Raw genomic sequence first — 18,341 nt, 5'->3', positions numbered from 1 at the left:
GATATCTACAGATTCAGTGCAATCTCTATCAAAATTTCGATGGTATTTTCAGAGAAATAGAAAAAGCAATCCTAAAATTTTTATGGAACACAACAAACCCTAAATAGCCAAAGCAATCTTGAGAAAGAAGAACAAAATGGAAGGCATGACACCTGGTTTCAAATAATATTATAAAGCAATAGTAATCAAAACAGTATGGTATTGGCATAAAAATAGGCCCATAGATCAATGGAACACAATACAGAACCTAGAAACAAACCCAGGTATATGTGGTCAATTTTTGACAAAGTGGGCAAAATATACCATGGAAAAAGGATAGTCTTTTCAATAAATGGTATTGGGAAAATTGGATATCCACATGCAGAAGAACAAAACTAAACCCCTATCTTATACTATATGTAAAAATTAACTCAGAATGGATTAAAGACTTAGATTTAAGACCTGAAACCATAAAACTCCCGGAAGAAAACATAGGGGGTAAACTCTTTGAAACTGGCCTTCCCAGTGATTTTTAGTATTTGGCACCAAAAGCAAAGGCAACCAAAGCAAAAATAAACAAGCGGGATGGACGCATCAAACTAAAAACTTCTGCATTAGCAAATAAAACTACCAACAAAACAAAAAGACAACCTACAGAATGGGAAAAAATATTTACAAAACATATATCTGATAAGGGGTTAATATCCAAAAATATATAAAGAACTCATACAATTCAATAGCAGAAAAACAAGCAATCTGATTTAAAAAACGGGCAGAGAAACTGAATAGACATTTTTTCAAAGAAGATCTACAAGTCAACAGGTAATGAAAAGGTGATCAACATCATTAATCATCAGAGTAATGCAAATCAAAGCCATGGTGAGATATCACCTCACACCTGTTAGGATGCCTATAATCAAAGCACTGCTGATGGGAATCTAAATTGGTGCAGCCACTATGCAAAATAATATGGAGGTTCCTCAAAATATTAAAAATAGAACTACCATATGATCCTGCAACCCCAGTTCTAAGTGTATATCCAAAGAAAATGAAAACAGGATCTTGAAAAGGTATCTGCATTCCTATGTTCATTGTAGCATTACTTACAATAGCCAAGATATGTAAATAACTTAAGTGCCCATTGATGAATGTATAAAGAAGACGTGGTGTGTTGTGTGTGTGTGTGTGTGTGTGTATAATGTAATATTCAGTCATGAGAAAGAAGGAAATCCTGCCATTTGTGACAACATGGATGGATCTTGAGGGTATTATACTAAGTGAGATAAGCCAGAGGAAGAAAAATTATTTTATGGTATCACTTTAAAGTAAATCTTTAAGAAAGCCAAACTCATAGAAAGAGAGAATAAAAAAGTAGGAAAAAGTGCTTTTCTTTCCAAGACACTATAACTTCAAATCATAACCTGTTTTCTTAGCTTCAGAGGTTACTGATTTAACAGCATACAGAAAAATGCCCAAATAGGGATGGATGTTTCCACTGGGCACAAGTTTGTTCAGGAAGATGCTGCCTTCCAGAGTGGTAGTGAGTTTGCAAAATTCTGAAATAAACCTCTGACTAGATGAAATGTGTTTGAACAGTAGGTGTTTCTTTGTTTTCAAACTAATTATCATTTAGCATTCATGGAGAGCAAGGGGACATTAAGATACCAAATCACGGAAGTTGGCTATGGAACTGGATTTAACTCTAGGACAATGGAAGTATATTGTTTTTAGGCAAATTGTTATCCATACAAGGAAATTATTTTTATGATCCCATTAACTGTTATGATTACTACCCAGTAGTAAGGTCATGGTTAAAAGATGGACCAAAGGAGAACAAAGTGCTGAGCTTTAAAGGAGGGAAGTGCTTTTCATATTTTGAATTATATCATACAAGCCTGAACTTGATGAAATCCTTGTATATATTAAATAAAACATTTATTATGAGGATTCTTCAATGTCTGGGTGAGTCTTGTCTCTGCTGAATAATAATGTATTGTTCCTCCACCCAAATCTTGAGTGATTTCAACTTGAACAGTAGAATCTCCATTCTCATAAATGCTTGATTTTTGTCAAACCTTATTTCACTACCATCTTGATACCTTAAGTTGATACTAAAAAACTTACAAATATTTGTTCTTATAGAGAATAAGAAGAAAATAGAAAGTGATTTTATGCTCTCAGGAGGGAAGACTGCTCAGAGCAGGATTTATGTTCTACAAATATTTTTGTTCAGACATCTCTAAATACGTAAGTTTCTCTCATCTGGAAAAAGGATGGTAGTGAAGTTCCTATCAAATGAAAAAAAAAAGAACATTATCGGGAAGCTCTTTGTATATTGTAAGTGTTTAAAGAATTGTAGTAATTTAGATTATTTGAACTACCTTAGTGAGAAGGCATTCTGGACTACCAAATACTATGGAAATGTAAATTATATAAAACTACCATTGCATTGTTGAATTATTAAGTGGGATATACTAGAAAGAGAAATTTTGCATACAGAGAAACAGTCTTAGAACTTATCCAAGAGAATTTGCATATAAAAATATGGAAATGGCCTTTTAAAAATAGTGCTTTTCTCTTCCCCTCAGAAATCCCAGCAAATAAATTGTAGAACCATGAGTTGTTTTTCACAGTCAGCATTATCATAAAGCTTTTGCCAATCAGAATAAAGGCCAACACATTTTAATAAGGCTGTTAATAGCTCACCTTACTTGACTTCCATTCATTGTAAATATTCCATAGAAGAACACACACAAGCCAACAAGTGCTGCAGGAATCAGCATTCCAGTATACCATCCCAGCCAAGCAAAGTATAGCCCAATCTTCTCACCGAAGTAGAGTCTGCATGAGAAAGCAAACCCTTAGTTTAAAGCAACATAAGTACCATGGCAAATGTTGATGTCACACCTAGTCAAAATTTCAGATGGACATACCAGCTCAGTTCCTCAGTAAGTTCCATCTGGGGTATCTTAATATTCCCACTTGTTAATGAATCCAATAATGGTGATGCTGTTTATCTTTAAACATTGTCATTACAGGGGTAATTTTATAAAATGTATTCTTTCTGTGTCAAACTTCTTAACAAGGTTCATAAAACTTTTAAAAGCCAGTTATTGACTTTCTCCATCCTCCTAGCAAAATGTCTTTTTGTTTTCCACACACAGAGCTGTGCTAAATCATATTGCTTTTGTGTAAATTAGAAAAAAGTCTTCCCTGTAGGTAGATGTTGAGAGTAGATTTGATTTGAGTCTCCATCTGCACCCTTGGCCAGACTCCCTTAGGCTAGACACAGTCATGTCACACCTTCCTCAACAAAGTTAACTCTGCGGCTCCTGGAGCACACAGTTCTTTCCTTGGCCAATGCTGTTCCCTTACTTTGGAATATTACATTTCATCTTCCTCCCTTGTCTGGCTTGTACACATCCTTCACTTTATATCACTTCTTACAGGAAGCCCTTCCTGACTTCCACTGCAACCCTGGCTTAGATGCTCCTGATCTTGTTCCCATACTACCCTCACCCACATTTCAGTGTCCTAAATTTATAACACTTTATGACAATTCACCTGTCACTCTTCCATTCCTCTCCCACTCCATAAGACTTCAAGTGCCTGAAAGCGGACCTGTGTCTTCTTCACTAGCACCCACCACAAGGAGTACTGAATGAAGCTAAGGAAATGAATATATTTTATTTCCCTTGAGCCGATGAACATAGTTTATATGGAAATGGCAGATGAATAAGACAGTTCTAATGACTATCTTATTGCTCTTTCTTCACCAAGTCTACTGACAATATCAACTGCCACACAGTTTATAAAGCTCTGGTAAGAAATAATAATTTCTTGAATTCTCTATGACTGTTTGGTCTCCATCTTCTAAAAACGGTTACTTAACACAGTTTTGTTCCAGGGATAGCTCTAAAAATTGGTGTTTCACAGTTCATTTAGGAATATTGCGCTGGGAAGTGATTCTTTCTGGGAAGGAAATTTTCTTGGTATTTTTTTCCTTGACAAGACAATTCTCTTGGTATTTTTTTTCTTTCTGAAAATCATTCTTTTTCTACGTCACTCTCTGTATTGTGCCGGTTAAAATTTTGCATATTCTAATACCAGGTATAGAAATGGAGTCATCCTCCATTTATCTAAGTTTTTGTTTTTTTCATTGATTTCTCCTAGGAGACACAGATCAGTAGATCATTCACTTCTCCTACAACGGTATGTTCTAGTTGAGACAAAAGCTTATCGTATCAACAGGTATTGCAATAAAGCCATCTGTTCCTTTAAGTAAGTGTTCCTCTGTGGAGTAGAGTAGGTTTTCGCATATATTACTAACATAATGGAATGTCTTTATAATAATGACTACAGAGGACTGCACAGACAACCCCCCCTTAAACAGGCAGCATTATACTGAGATTTTCAATTACATACTGTTGAAGGTTAAGAGGAACAACAATATTATTTGACAGTAGTTTAATCACCTAAGTTACAGCAGATTTTAGATCTGATTCAGGAGAGGGAGAAGCTAGTTCCAGGCCAAGAAAGCTGATGGAAACCCCCTTGACCTAGAGCACTGGTTATTCATAATATTCTAGGATCTCTAGAGGAATCTCAAAAACCATGCCGAGGCAGGGAGGAATTGCTAGGTTGCTCTCCGTGTCACTCCTCACTGTACTTCACTCATAGCCATTCTCTTTTTATCTGTTTTATATTTTGGTAACAAGCAGGTTCCTAGAGACAGGAACATGCTGAAGTGCCATCTATACTCTTTTATGACCTTCATCTTGGGTAGGCCCTTCATCTCCTCCCTCTCTTCTCAGCCACTTGAACACAAAGTACTTTCATAAGCAAAATTTCCCTTCTATGTCAATAGCCAAATAATTGGTAACAGTATCCAAATAACCTTAGTTATTAAAAATAAAGGTTGCTTGCTGAAATTACCTGAAGCAGCAATAGCAATGTGTCCAATAGATAAGAGAATTATTGACGCTGAAATGCTTGCTTGAAAACACCAACTTCATTTTGGTTCCTAATAATAAATATGGTTCTGTGAGCTAGCATATCTCATTGTGTTCACATATCCCTAAAATAACAATTCTTTCCTCTCTCTCTCTCTAAATAATTAAAAAAAATCAATGGGGCACCTGGGTGGTTCAGTTAGTCACGTGTCCAACTCTTGAGTTCAGCTCGGGGATGGAGCCCCACTTTGGGCTCCGTGCTGAGCATGGAGCCTGCCTAAGATTCTCTCTCTCCCTCTGCCCCTCCCTACTGTTCACACTCTCTCTCTTAAAAAAACAAAACAACAAAAAAGCACCAAAACAAAAACACCTGCATAAATAAAGATCTGATAATTTGTTGTGAATGACAGAATAAGAATCAAAGCATCTTGATTTTGGATATGCCCAGGAGGCTCACCTTCATGGACTGTATCACTTATGCTCCTTCCTTCTTTGGGCTTCCGGAAGGGCTCTTTGGCTAACTGAAGGTACAATTGAAGGTATCACAGAGTGGGATCAAAGAGATATCGGTGTATTAATTATGCTTCTACCTTCTCCTTCTTGGGACATGATTTGCCCGTAGCTGCTTTCCTTCTAAGACTGTAGCTTCTGTCAGGCATCCTCCACTTCTGTTTTTGACAGGTTCTACCAACTGTTCTCTCCCCTTGTTCCTCCAGGCTAAGGTCTGATGAGAGCATCCAGCTTTTGCTAGTCCTGGAAGCTTCATCATCATCATCCATTTGTTCCCTTGACACTATTCACAGTTCTGTATATAGTTCTCTTATTAGATTTTCTTTAGATACCCCTTCTATTCTATCAGTTCTATCAGTTTCCTGCTAGGACAACACTGACAGTTATGAGTTATTCTTGATAATTGTACTTCATAAACAGTTCAAATTATCAATATATATAAACTTATGAATGCTCTTTTTAAATCCTTCTAAGAATATTTACAGTTAGCTACAAACTTGATTAAGTCCTTTTTAATACATATTTCCTGATATTTTTATTTTTTTTAAGATTTTATTTATTTATTTGACAGAGAGAGACACAGTGAGAGAGGGAACACAAGCAGGGGGAGTGGGAGAGGGAGAAGCAGGCCTCCCACTGAGCAGGGAGCCCGATGCGGGGCTCAATCCCAGGACCCTGGGATCAGGACCTGAGCCGAAGGCAGACGCTTAATGACTGAGCCACCCAGGCGCCCCGCCTGATATTTTTAAAAGAACAAATTATCCTCCATCAAAATGAAATAAATAATGAATAAAACAGTATCTGGAGACTAACTGAAATTGAGAGAAGTTACTCACTATAAATGTGCTTCCTGGAATGGAATACTCACTAAATTCTTGGTTGAAAGACATATGCGTAGATGCTATGTTGGTCATTTTTCTCTTTGCTCTCAGATCCATTTTCTGCCTTTCCCCATTTTGGTTTGTTTTCACAGGGAAGTAGATTACACAAGTTCTATTGTAAATTGCTCCTGGAAAACTCAAAGGTGTAAGGAGCGGGGAAAGCCAAGAGCTTTCCTTCTCTCTTGGCCAAGGTCTTCAGGGAGAAGTAGCCATTCCTTCTTCATGGCTCCACTTCCAACACTTTCACTTCTCTGCGGACAGTCCTAGTCGTGGATGGTGTAGCTCCTGCCCAATGGCCCAGGTAGTGGGCTCTGAAATATACTTCATCCCATTTTCCTTGCAACCTCAAGGCTGTTAGCAATCTTCTTCTGTTGTTAATCTCTGGTTACCTCACTATTCCTGTCTGATTTCTCAGCTTTCCCATCCTTATATAACCAAATCCCTAAATTAAGTTCTTTTTTATTGGAAAGACCTATAGTGGCTTCTTTTTCTCTGACTGCCTCCTGAATGAGATAGATGATTTGGTGGGTGAATAAAATAATTCCAAATCTGGAAAATGACAACAGAACAGCATAATATATCTTCCATTATTAATCCATCCACATTACCTGATTAAATCCAGGGGCTGATGCTTATACCACATTCCCCAGCGTGCCCAGCGCTCATATAATAGATGTCTATTGTTCTGAGGTCCATGCGTTTTGATGGGCTGGCTACTTTTGTAGGCTCCCTGAAACACATAAGATAAATTGATATACATTCCCTTAGTAAATTTGAACTAAATAGGAATTGCTTTTACTATTTTTCCCTTACAGAACAATTTAACAACTTACTGGAAGCTTCAGAAATTGTAAACTTAAGCCCATCACTGGAATGATGTAGTAAATCTCTTTATATTCTTTCATTGAAAATATTCTGATAATTACTTAAAAGTCCTTCCTTAAAGTCATTTTTTAAAACAATGAGGTCCCTTTCACTTAAAGTAAACTAGAATTTAGGTTTTATTATTTGCGACCTAAGGTTTTTTAATAAATACTATATTCACCATCACTGAGAGAAATAGTTGTAATCTTTACTTCAGAAATTAAGAGTATTCTTCTACTTTAAACAGTGACTCCGTCCCAGAAAATATTTATTTTATTTATAGAAGCTAGAGAAGAAAGTAAATGTTCAATCAAAAAGTATAAGGGGTCTAAGTCATAAGAGCTAGTCAAGTTTTTCAATTCCAGAATCCTCATACCTTACTTTAGATAAGATAATCCAAAAATGGAAACATTGTCAAATTCTTTATATCTCTCCTCAAAAACTGTCATATGGGTTGTAATATTAGACACATAGAATATATATGCCTGATAGAGGAACTGCTTTGCTCTTATAATCAAAAAGGAGAGCAATAGATGTGGTGACTCTATTTTGTAAGCCTTAACTTAGGACAGGATTTGACAAACTCCATCTCATTCCAATGTGTGATTCTACTTTTACAAACAGCTTAATGAAAATTTAAAACAAGTGGAGTTATGCCTTAGTTTCCTCATGTAGATGATGAGAATAAGAATAAATATTAATGATTTCCACACTGAGGGGTTTTGTGAGGGCTCACTTGCATTATAAAGTGCTGGGCACATATAAAGTACAAAATCAGTGTTAATTTACAGTGTTTAATATATTGTGGCCATTGAAAAGTGGAAACAGGGTGATGGGTATTAAGGAGGGCAAGTGTGGTGGTGATGGGCACTCAGTGTTATATACAACTAATGAATTGTTGAACACTACATCAAAAACTAATGATGTATTATATGTCGGCTAATTGAACATATAATAAAAAAGACCCCAAAAAACTAATGATGTAATATATGTTGACTAATTGAACATAATAAAGAAATAAAAATAAAAAAAATTCTCATTCTAAAAAAAAGTGGAAAACTATCATCTGAGTGATCCCAGACAACCAGGGGTGTGAGTTCTTATGAAGAAAGAGGGCAGCTTGAATCACAGTCCGCAGATGCCTCAAGGTTGAAATGAGAGACATATGTGGATTTCACTCTCTCTCGCTTTCCAATGAAATGGATAAATTAATTAGGTAAAGATAGAAGTACAGTTAAAGTGCTGATGGGGTTTAGGGCAAGAATGTGCTACTTTGGCATGTAGATTATTTCTAAGTTGAAAAAAATTAATGGCCAATAGACTCAAGATGTTTTTTACCTACCCCCTTACCTGCTCAAACTAATTTATTTTTTTTTAAGATTTTTAAATTTATTTTTTTGAGAGACAGAGAGTGAGTGAGAGAGAGAGAGCACAAGCTGGAGGAGGGGCAGAGGGAGAGGGAGAAGCAGGCTTCCTGCTGAGCAGAGAGCCTGACATGGGGCTTGATCCCAGGACCCCAGGATCATGACCCAAGCTGAAGGCAGTCGATTAACTGACTGAGCCACCCAGGCGGCCCTCCTGCTCAAAATAATTTAGATAGGAAGCCTATGAGAGGGAGGAGAGAAATTACCAAGGATAACTTTTTTACATAAGAATACTTAGCTGCAGGATGTGGCAGGCATTGGTTCACCCAATATTTGCTCTTCCATTGTCCTATGCATTATCTCCCTCCTAGACCACTGCCCTCTTCTTCTTAACTCAGGATAGCATATCAACCTCAATTCCTGGCTGCTGAAGAGCCTCTCATGTCTTTGTGGGGATCTGTACATGTATAATTAAATTTGCTTTTCTCCTATTAATAACCTGCTTTATGTCAATTTATTAGGTCAGCCAAAGAACCCTGAAGGGAAGAAGAGAAAAGTTTCCTCTCCTACAGTGCAGTCCAAGTTTTCTTCCTTAAGAGCCCAAGACTTTTAAAGCCTAAAGATTAGAAGCTAAGGAGATGAAAGTGAAGATCAAGATTTCAAGCATGGATACATCCACCTGGGAAATGTTTGTTTGCTTGTGCAATTGGACTGATCTGTTAGGATAGACTGCCCTGAGATTGGGTAAGCAAGGGAAGGTGAACCAAAGTCTCAGCTTTATTTCAGTAATTAATGATAAGTTTCTAAAACACCTGAGTTTCCTTCCCAGCCTCAGTGGGCAGACATAGGCACTTCCTGGTAGATTCCTAGTAGATCATTGTTTTAATTCTGCTCAAGAACCTCAACCGTACTGTTCTGGGTTGACAGTGACACCTGTTGGCTGTAAGAGAAAACTGCAGTGATGACGCCTGCTCGCCCGTGTGTTTCCATCCCTGTTCAGAGGACCATGTGCACTCAGTGATCACCCCTCTATATCCTCATGATCAGTCCCCTACTCCAACCAACAGGAAAGAATAAACAGGATTATTATTTACAAACTACTCCAAATAGGTTCCAAATTTCACACAAGAAAGTGTCAAATGAACTGCTAGAACACAGACTAGTTATGTAGATGAAATTACTCACCCAAAGAACAACCCAAAACTTCCTTTGCTATAGAAGCTCTCCCAGGGCCTTAGGTTTGCTACTCTGAACACTGTACCACTTACCGACTATGTCAAATCTGACATCATGTTTAATTTCTCTGAGCCTTATTTCTGTATCTCTATAATGAGAAAATAATAATATCTACCCCTCCAGGATTATTTTCAGATTAATGGGAAAAGGGGGCCTGTCACATGAAATAACCTAACATATTACCCATTATTATTATTTCTATTCCTATTGTAAGTAAGTAAGATATTCATCATAATGAATAGATGCTTTGGGGTCTGGCTTCATGGGCTCAAACCTGTGCCTTTGATACTTAATTTTTCTGTGCCTCAATGATCTAGCTATAAAATGGAGCTATTATTATTGTCTGTCTCAAAGGGTTGTCCTAAGGATTAAATGAGATAATCCATATAAAACAGCTCAGTGCCAAATAGGAAGTGCTCGATGCATTTTATCCTTTATGATTTCTACTAGACCGTGAAGGGGTTACACCTTGTGAGTCCTCAGCCTTTATAAACAGAAGTGATGGGTTCTGAGATTGCTGATCTCAAACCTCTGAAGATCCCATACTTATTTTAAAATGCAAAGTGGCCTTAAAAAGAATAGTGTGTGTGTGTGTGTGTGTGTGTGTGTGTGTGTGTGTTGGGAGAGGATGTTCAAAACTGATTCAAATGTCATTCATGACTCAGCAGGCAGAACTCACCACAGCTTGGAACAGGTGTTTCTTTTTTTCTTTTTCTTTTTTTTAAAGATTTTATTTATTTATTTGACAGAGAGAGAGAAAGAGTGAGAGCAGGAACACAAGCACGGGGAGTGGGAGAGGGAGAAGCAGGCTTCCTGCCAAGCAGGGAGCCCGATGCGGGACTCGATCCCAGGACCCTGGGATCATGACCTGAGCCGAAGGCAGACGCTTAACGACTGAGCCACCCAGGCGCCCCGGAGCAGGTGTTTCTAACTTAAAATTGGTAGACAGGTAATAACCTGGCAGAGAATCAAGTAAATAATGGGGTGTGGGTTTGTCTTAGATTTTCAGGCATCACAAAGTGGTAGGCACAAACCAGAACTTGCCCTGTTTGGGAATGGTGTGGAACCCAAGCTGGGTCAAGCATGGAACTCTGCATTGGAGCACAGGATGGTGGTCAGAGTGGTTGAACCATGTCCCTAAGTTCCCTCTGGAGCTGGGACTCCTGACAAGGGAAAAATTGCACAAAGGTTCTAGAGCACTGGGGACAGTATGCAGCCAGAGATCATAATGGGGTCTGAGAAAGGCCCAGGGCCACTCACTGATTGAATCCTCCTAAGAGTGGGTGGCCAGACTTAAAAAATAAATAAATAAAATAAAAGAAGGATCAGCAATGAGCATGAGAAACTTTTTTTCCCCCAATGGAAGTTTTATTTCAAAATTACCTCATGAGGGGGAAAAGCTGCTATGTATGAGCCATTGTTTATAAGTTTACAGATACCTGGAAAGAGGAAAAAAAAAACAGTTTTTGAGTCCGTTCAAATGAAGACTTCCTTCTGTAGCAACATATATAAATTTGGGAGAACAAATTAATTTAAAAACTTAAAATAACCCAAATGACACCCATAGCCACATCACCTCTGAAGGCAGGGGCTGTGAAAAGGACTGATACTAAAGAGTCTATTTGTGTCCTTACAACATGAATCAATGGAGATTTGTAAGGTGCCAACACATGGCACTTTGTCATATCATGAAATGTGAGGCATTTTAATACCTATTTATTTGGGATCACATGAACCTGAAGCAAATATTTTTTTCTGCCTCAAAACAACAACATTTGGTCAAGAAAACAGAGGAATTCTCCACCCACAAAATGTCTCTAAAGGATATTGGTTTTGAGAAGCCTTTAAGTAATACTGAGCCAAGGAGACATAAATAGCAATATGTGACCCTTCTTAAAATCTCCATCTCAGCCTGAGTGTAGCAAAATGGACATTCTCATATTGTCATGGTAAGATTAGATATTGGGAAACTTTTGGAGAATAATTTTTGTTACAGTATTATTTATATTCGTAAAGAATAAGAAATAATTGTATACCTAAAATCAGGAAATCATTTAATTATTATGGTGCAATCAATTATACTAGGTACTTGGTAAATAACTGCAATTTGATGAATGCTTATAATAGAATTTTGTACAGCTATTTACAATGTTTACAGACATACCAAAGGGCTTGAGAAAATACTCACACTTTTTAAAAAGGACAAAATTGTAAACACTGCATGATTCTAAAAATCATGTATATATACATCATATTCAACACATCATTATTAGAATCATACAAGTTTACTATATATACATTCAGTATTAATTTGTGAGAGTGACAACTGAGTTTGGGGATTTTTAAATTTTATTTTTATACCTTTGTGTTTATTGTATGTTCTACAAAGGGCATGATATCTTTACAATCACTTGAAATGTCATATTTTTATTTTTAAAGACTATGTAAATACATAACACTATCACTTAGACACATTTTTATTTTATATTCTGGACTTCTCTATTTTTATTTCTTATTTAGAAAACTAAGTGTCAAAATTTTTTGTAAGGATTTAGTGTCCAAATTAACTATTTTGACTACTCAGTAACAAATGAATTATTAATCAGAGGAGAACCAAAGTCTGAACTTTCCTCTTTAATAAATGGCTGACTTGAAACATAGTTCATTTTACTTCTGTGGCACTATTTTTTAATACAATTCAGTAGAAATTAGTACAAGTTTCCAGTGGCTATCAACTTTTTATTTGTAAAGGTTTTAGGACATAACTAACATTTGATTTCTTTACTGTCTTGTATTTTTCACCCTAATAATTAAAAGACCAGCTCGTTTATTACCTGTTTTCTGCTCTGCACTATGTAAACTTTGCAATTTTATTTAATTTTTCTAGGTGAAATTTTCTCAATTTTCTTTTTCAATATACATATAGTAGCATACTGCAATACATTTAAACAACACAGAAATCTAGAAAGTAAAAATTAGCTGTTATTTCACCTTCTGGAGGCAATTTCTAGAGAGTTTCATATATATTCTTCCAGATTTTTTTCTTTTTACAAATGTGTGTTTAGGAAATGGAATTACATTAGACTTATAGTTTTTAATCTGGTCTTTTTTTTCACTTGATTATGCATTGTGGCTACCTTTCAAAGTCAATAAATGGAGAACTAATCACTAATTTCCAATTTCTACAAGTAAGGGGTCTGCGTCGTATACTTTTTTGTGATATATATAGCATACAACAGATGTTCAATAAATTTAAGAGTGAACAAATAACAAATAATTTTAAGTGGATGCATTTATGGAGCATAGCCTAACTTATTGTTAGTTCCTAGTGATGGACGGTTAGAATATTTCCAATTTCATTCTATTCTAATCTTTGTTTATAAACAAAGCCACTATGAACAAACTTCTACATATATTGTTATTCTAAATCTGATTATTTCTTTGAGATACATTCCAAAAAATAAAATTTCTATTCCGAAGTGTTCTCGTTTTGATACATATGGTTAAATGCCCTTGAAAAAGTTTTTGTTGTTGCTGTTGTTTTATTTAGTTTTGTTTTATTGGAAAGCTGAAAAATAGGATGCTTAGAATTTGTGTTCAATGCATTATATCCTCATGTTTCATGCATGAAGGCAAAGCTTCAGATGTGAAAATAAGTATTTCCGGATATAATTAGTAACAGCAAATTCTCCCTTCTTTATATTTTTAATTAGTGTTCTTACCCACTTTTGATATTCCATTTTCATATTTCGTGTGCTGTAGCATGTGATAGACTATCCTGCTTCGAGTAGCATTGCTGAAGAATGTGTCCTTGTTGTTTATTATGAAGCTGTTAAGATAAGGGGATTTGTTTTAATATTCAAAGCAGAGCAGAGAGTCCAGCAACAGTTACAAGTTTCTAGGTAGTCATCCATCTGTTTTTTCCATTAAAACTAACACTTGAGAAGGATAGTAAGTCAAAAGACAAACCATCCTCTTAAAATAAATCAATTGGCAGAGACAAATACATTTATAAATAATACAAGCATTATCAAACATTCATTTAAAAATCTTTCAGTTTATAGTGAAGCCTAGATGTCCTCTTATTTCTTGTTTAGCATGAAACGGGGACAGCAGCATTAAATTGTCCATTGTCTCCCATAAATTTTGTACTACCTTAAGCAATGTAGTTCCAAATAGAACACATTAAAAATTGATGTCATTTCCCCATACCACGCCTTCCAAGCTAACTTGTCTTGCTTTCCAAACCTCAATAATAAGCAACAGTTCCTTCCCCTTCATGCCCTGTACCGTCCCCAAGTAGTGAGAGTCGCAAAGAGAAACCTTAATGAGCGCCAATGAGTAAAGAGCAAAAGGGTGATCCTGACAGGAAAGGAGGTCTATTTCAGCATTTATTTTGTAATATGGTGGGAGCCTAAAAAAAATGGAAGCATCCTGGACCTTACTCAACTTCTGACAGTTCCTGTTTCCAGTTGCTTTATCTCTGTGAGTAATAATCGGCCATTTTTTTTCCAGGCAGTTAGTACTGAAGTTTTAGGTCTTCTATGATTCTTGTTTTCTTTTTACCATCCATATTCAAACAGTTGCTGAACCAGTCAACTTTTCTAACTGAACTGCTCTCTCTGGCTTTGAGCTACCCTATTGTTCCGGGTCTCATTGCCTAGATTACAAGAGGAATGTCCTCTTAACCGGCTGCCCAATTTCCCACCTGACTTTTCAAGCACAGCTCTGATTCTCAGAGCACTCCTACTATTAATGTGTCAGCATACATACATCATTAAATTCCTTATTTTCCTTCCAGGTTCTCTATTTTTGCATTTCAGCCTCTCCTTCAGTCTGATTTCCTATAGGCCTGGGTTTTTGCATCTCATAGTCAAATTGTACAATTTATCACACCTTAAAATCTCACATTTCTTTTTTCTCAGGATTTTGCTCTGTCTCTGATATCTAGCCCCCCCTGCCCCACCTCTCTCCACCTCCCTTCACACTTTTACTTGCTGGAGAGGACTATCTCCTTCAAAAAGTCTTCCTAGATCCTTTCCTCTGGCTGTAGCTTCTCCCTCTCTTGTAAAAATGTGCATTCTATTTGTGTCTTTCCTAACAGGCTGACTTTACTCTGCTTTGTTTCATGGTATTTGTATACATGTCCATTTTAGTAGCTTCCACCATTCTGATATTGTGCTTTTTAGTTTTGTACTTGGATGCACCAACAATTATTTTGAAAGAACTGGGTCCTAGACTACCAGCCCACATGAGTTTACAATTAATTATTCATTTCCTGAATGCCTCTAAATCAGCTGATAAGGAATTAAGAATGCTTGCTGAGAACTGTTCATAAATTAAGTGCAAAAAACATTTTAATAAAATGATACATTCTCTGACTTATTTGGCAAACAATGGAACTGTTCCAAGGTATTTTTGTTCTATCAATAACTCCTAGATAATGAAAGGCATCAAGTCAGGTTGTGGGAGAAAAAGAAATGTGAACTTACTGGTGAATCCGTGCACGGCTGAAGGGGCCGGTATAGCAGTCTGACTCCTGCAGGTTTGGAAAAGCTGACTTGTCAAGAACCATTGGGTTTTGTGACATCCATTTTTTTATTCTCCTAAAATAATTTTGTACACTGGAACAAAGTCACATGAACTAGATTAGGTTGCATTCCAGAGCCATGCCTCTCTTCTATACCATTCCGAAAGAAGAGTTCCAGAAAGACATACACACACCCACACTCACACCCACACACAAGCATTTCTCTTGTCCCCACACAAAAGAAATAAATTCCAAAACAAACCAAATCTCGCAGTTTAAAGTCTTTTGGTTCAACTAGGTTATCCTTATGAGAAAAATCTTGGGGAAAATGTTAAAAAATCATCATACATAAAGATGGTGTTAGGAAAGAACATAACAATTCAAGGAACATGACACACTTATCTAAGTTGTGAGTGCACAGATGTATGTATACCCACGTATGTAGCGGTAGATTATTTCCTGATTCTCTGAAAGCTCGACAGCCATGTGGCTCTACAAGTGTAGATTGAAAGGAAATAAATGTCTACAACACACTTATTCAACAGCACTGCGAGCCCCAGCTGTGATGGAAACAGCAAGGGTTTTGGTGTCAAGCAAAACCGAGTTCGAAGGCAGCTTGGCACCACAGTGGCTGTGTGAACTGACAGATGTTATTTAACTTCTTGCCTCCATTTCCTCACTCAAAAAAAAAATTGACTTAGCTGGAGATTTGAAAGTTGCTGTCTTATTTTATTTTTTAAAAATATTTATTTATTTATTTTTAAAAGAGGGGAGGGGCAGCAGGAAAGGGAGGGAGAGAATCCCAAGCAGGCTCCACTCTGGGCTCTATCTCACAACCCCGAGATCATGACCTGAGCTGAAATCAAGAGTCGGACGCTTAACTGACTGAGCCACCCTGGCGCCCCTGGTGTCTTATTTTAAACTTGACCCAGGGTCAAGTAGACCCAGGGTGAGCCTACTGCATTTCTAACCAGCTCCTAGGGGATGTCCATGCTGCTATCCACTGGCTGCACTTTGAGTAATGGGTTTAGTACAGACACCAGATATATGACATTAGGAATACTGTTTCAGGAAATCTTATATCATGATACTTTGGTCTCAGCTTTATATTACAGTCACAACTCAGTTCTTATGTATATATACTGATTGGAACCATATTTACTGTACAAAGAAAAACAAGCAAAAGAAAGAGATATTGAGTCCAGAGATTGATTCTGAAAACCTAATTCTGAGTAACTCTAATAATAATTGTGTTTACTTAAAAAAACTGCAATATTTACACACTATTTATGAGGTTCTATCTTTGTCAATTTTTGGCCCCTTCCACAATAGTAAGAATCAAAGTAGCAGAATAGGATAGTTTCCTAGACAAGCACAATGTGTCTTAATATCTGTTTGGCCAGCGCTGCTTAAACTTTTAAAAATTCAGTATAGCAATGTGCCCGCAGCTAATAGTATATCTTAGGAATTATTCCACTCAAGTCTATTATGGTAAGATTACTATGCATAATTTGAAATAACAATCAATTGATGTAAAGTTTAGCATGTGGAGAGTCTGGACCTTTCCTTTACCAGGTAGGTTATCATATAGATCACAAGTCACTTTTGGTTTTAGAGGGACCAAAGTATTTTTTCTAGCCTAAAATAATAAATGGGTGATATCTGAGGTGTTCATTTTGCTTCTTCTCATGATAACAAAGGTCTCTGAAATCACAGAGTATCTCTGTATTTCAGTGACTAGTGCATAGATATTTATAAATCACTGAATGGATTGTATAGCAATTACTCCAGCTTCTTAAACTTGGCACAGTGAGGAACACAGCAGGGTAGGAGGTGGAGGAGGAGTCTTCCAGGACTGAATTTTCCAGTTATTGAAATTGAGGCAAACATTTTCAATCTTTGAGCTTTAGGTTCTTCACCTCTAGAGAGAGGAAGTGATTCTATCTGTCTTACCTTACTAGGTGCTAGAAGGATCAAATAAAAGGATACATTCTGACTGCACTTAGGAAATGATGATGAACTACAGTTTTCTCTGACAAAATACAAATATACGAGAAGCGGAGGTGAATTTTAAAAACATTAATGAAATAAAAGGGCCTTCAGATCATCACTCATTTTTTATAGAAATAAACTATTATAATGTAGACTTTTCATATACACTTTCTATGAAGAAGTAAATGATTCTGATAGTGAAACATGATCAGGCCTGGATTTGAATCATGGGATGCAAAGTTCTAGATTATTACTCAATTTCCTTGATTCTTATTCAATTTTCCCATCTCTTAAAGGAAGGAATATTTCGAGAATTAAATATGTAATGCCTGAATCCACAGTGCTAAGCACCCAGCAAGCACTCAGTAATGTTTACAATAATAATGAGAGTTATTACTACTCTGTCTACTACTACTAGTCTCACCAACATGTCACCAACATGATCTAATGCAGTCGACACTCTACCAAATCTTTGTCACCTTGGCCATCTTGCAGACTCAAGGTTTCACAGCATTTTGTGAAAAGGACTTCTAATGGAGCTTTAAGTTCCTTGGCTAAAATCAATGGAAAGCAGAGAATTCTATGGAAATTGAAAAGAATTCTGGATAAAAGGGCCAAAAGAACTTCATTGGAGCACCAACTCTACCCAACCAGCTGTGAAATCTGGGAGAGGGGAGGAGGCATGGGGTTAGTAGAGTGGTGATAATGGTCATTTATTCTCCCAGATCTGCAAAACTAGTTACTCTTTGTTTGCCTCCCTGAAGGGTCATTTTGAAGATGTTTTGATAACTGAATGTGAAAGTGCTTTGTAAACAAATGATAAATAGCAGCACTAATAAAACTATAGCCGTTTCCTATCAACCTGCCAGGAGAAATGACGATCTTCAAAAGCTGGATAATTGCCTGTACATTATTCATCACCTAACTTTTACTGGTCAAGATACCTATGCATAAACATCTTTCCCACTTCAAGAAAGGAAAAGCACAAGTGAAATCTAAATGCACATAATTGATTTTCATTTCTCTCTTGACA

The 18,341-nt window shown here is 36.7% G+C and overlaps 1 protein-coding gene across 1 annotated transcript in view; it reads right to left on the bottom strand.

The window, feature by feature from the left end:
• Positions 1–18,341, bottom strand: part of ANO3 (anoctamin 3) — a 401,618-nt gene that overhangs the window by 82,009 nt on the left and 301,268 nt on the right. The window contains exons 9-13 of the mRNA XM_035012465.1: positions 15,279–15,410; positions 13,509–13,615; positions 11,170–11,225; positions 6,931–7,052; positions 2,686–2,820 (exon numbers count right to left, since the gene is read on the bottom strand). Of these exons, the coding sequence (XP_034868356.1) occupies positions 2,686–2,820; positions 6,931–7,052; positions 11,170–11,225; positions 13,509–13,615; positions 15,279–15,410 (552 nt within the window). The remainder of the gene's footprint in view (positions 1–2,685; positions 2,821–6,930; positions 7,053–11,169; positions 11,226–13,508; positions 13,616–15,278; positions 15,411–18,341) is intronic.

Source organism: Mirounga leonina, unplaced genomic scaffold (assembly GCF_011800145.1).
Source record: "Mirounga leonina isolate KUSES-001 unplaced genomic scaffold, KU_Mleo_1.0 Mir_166, whole genome shotgun sequence".
NCBI classification, from domain to species: Eukaryota; Metazoa; Chordata; class Mammalia; order Carnivora; family Phocidae; genus Mirounga; species Mirounga leonina.
This window is presented reverse-complemented; position numbering and strand designations above follow the sequence as displayed.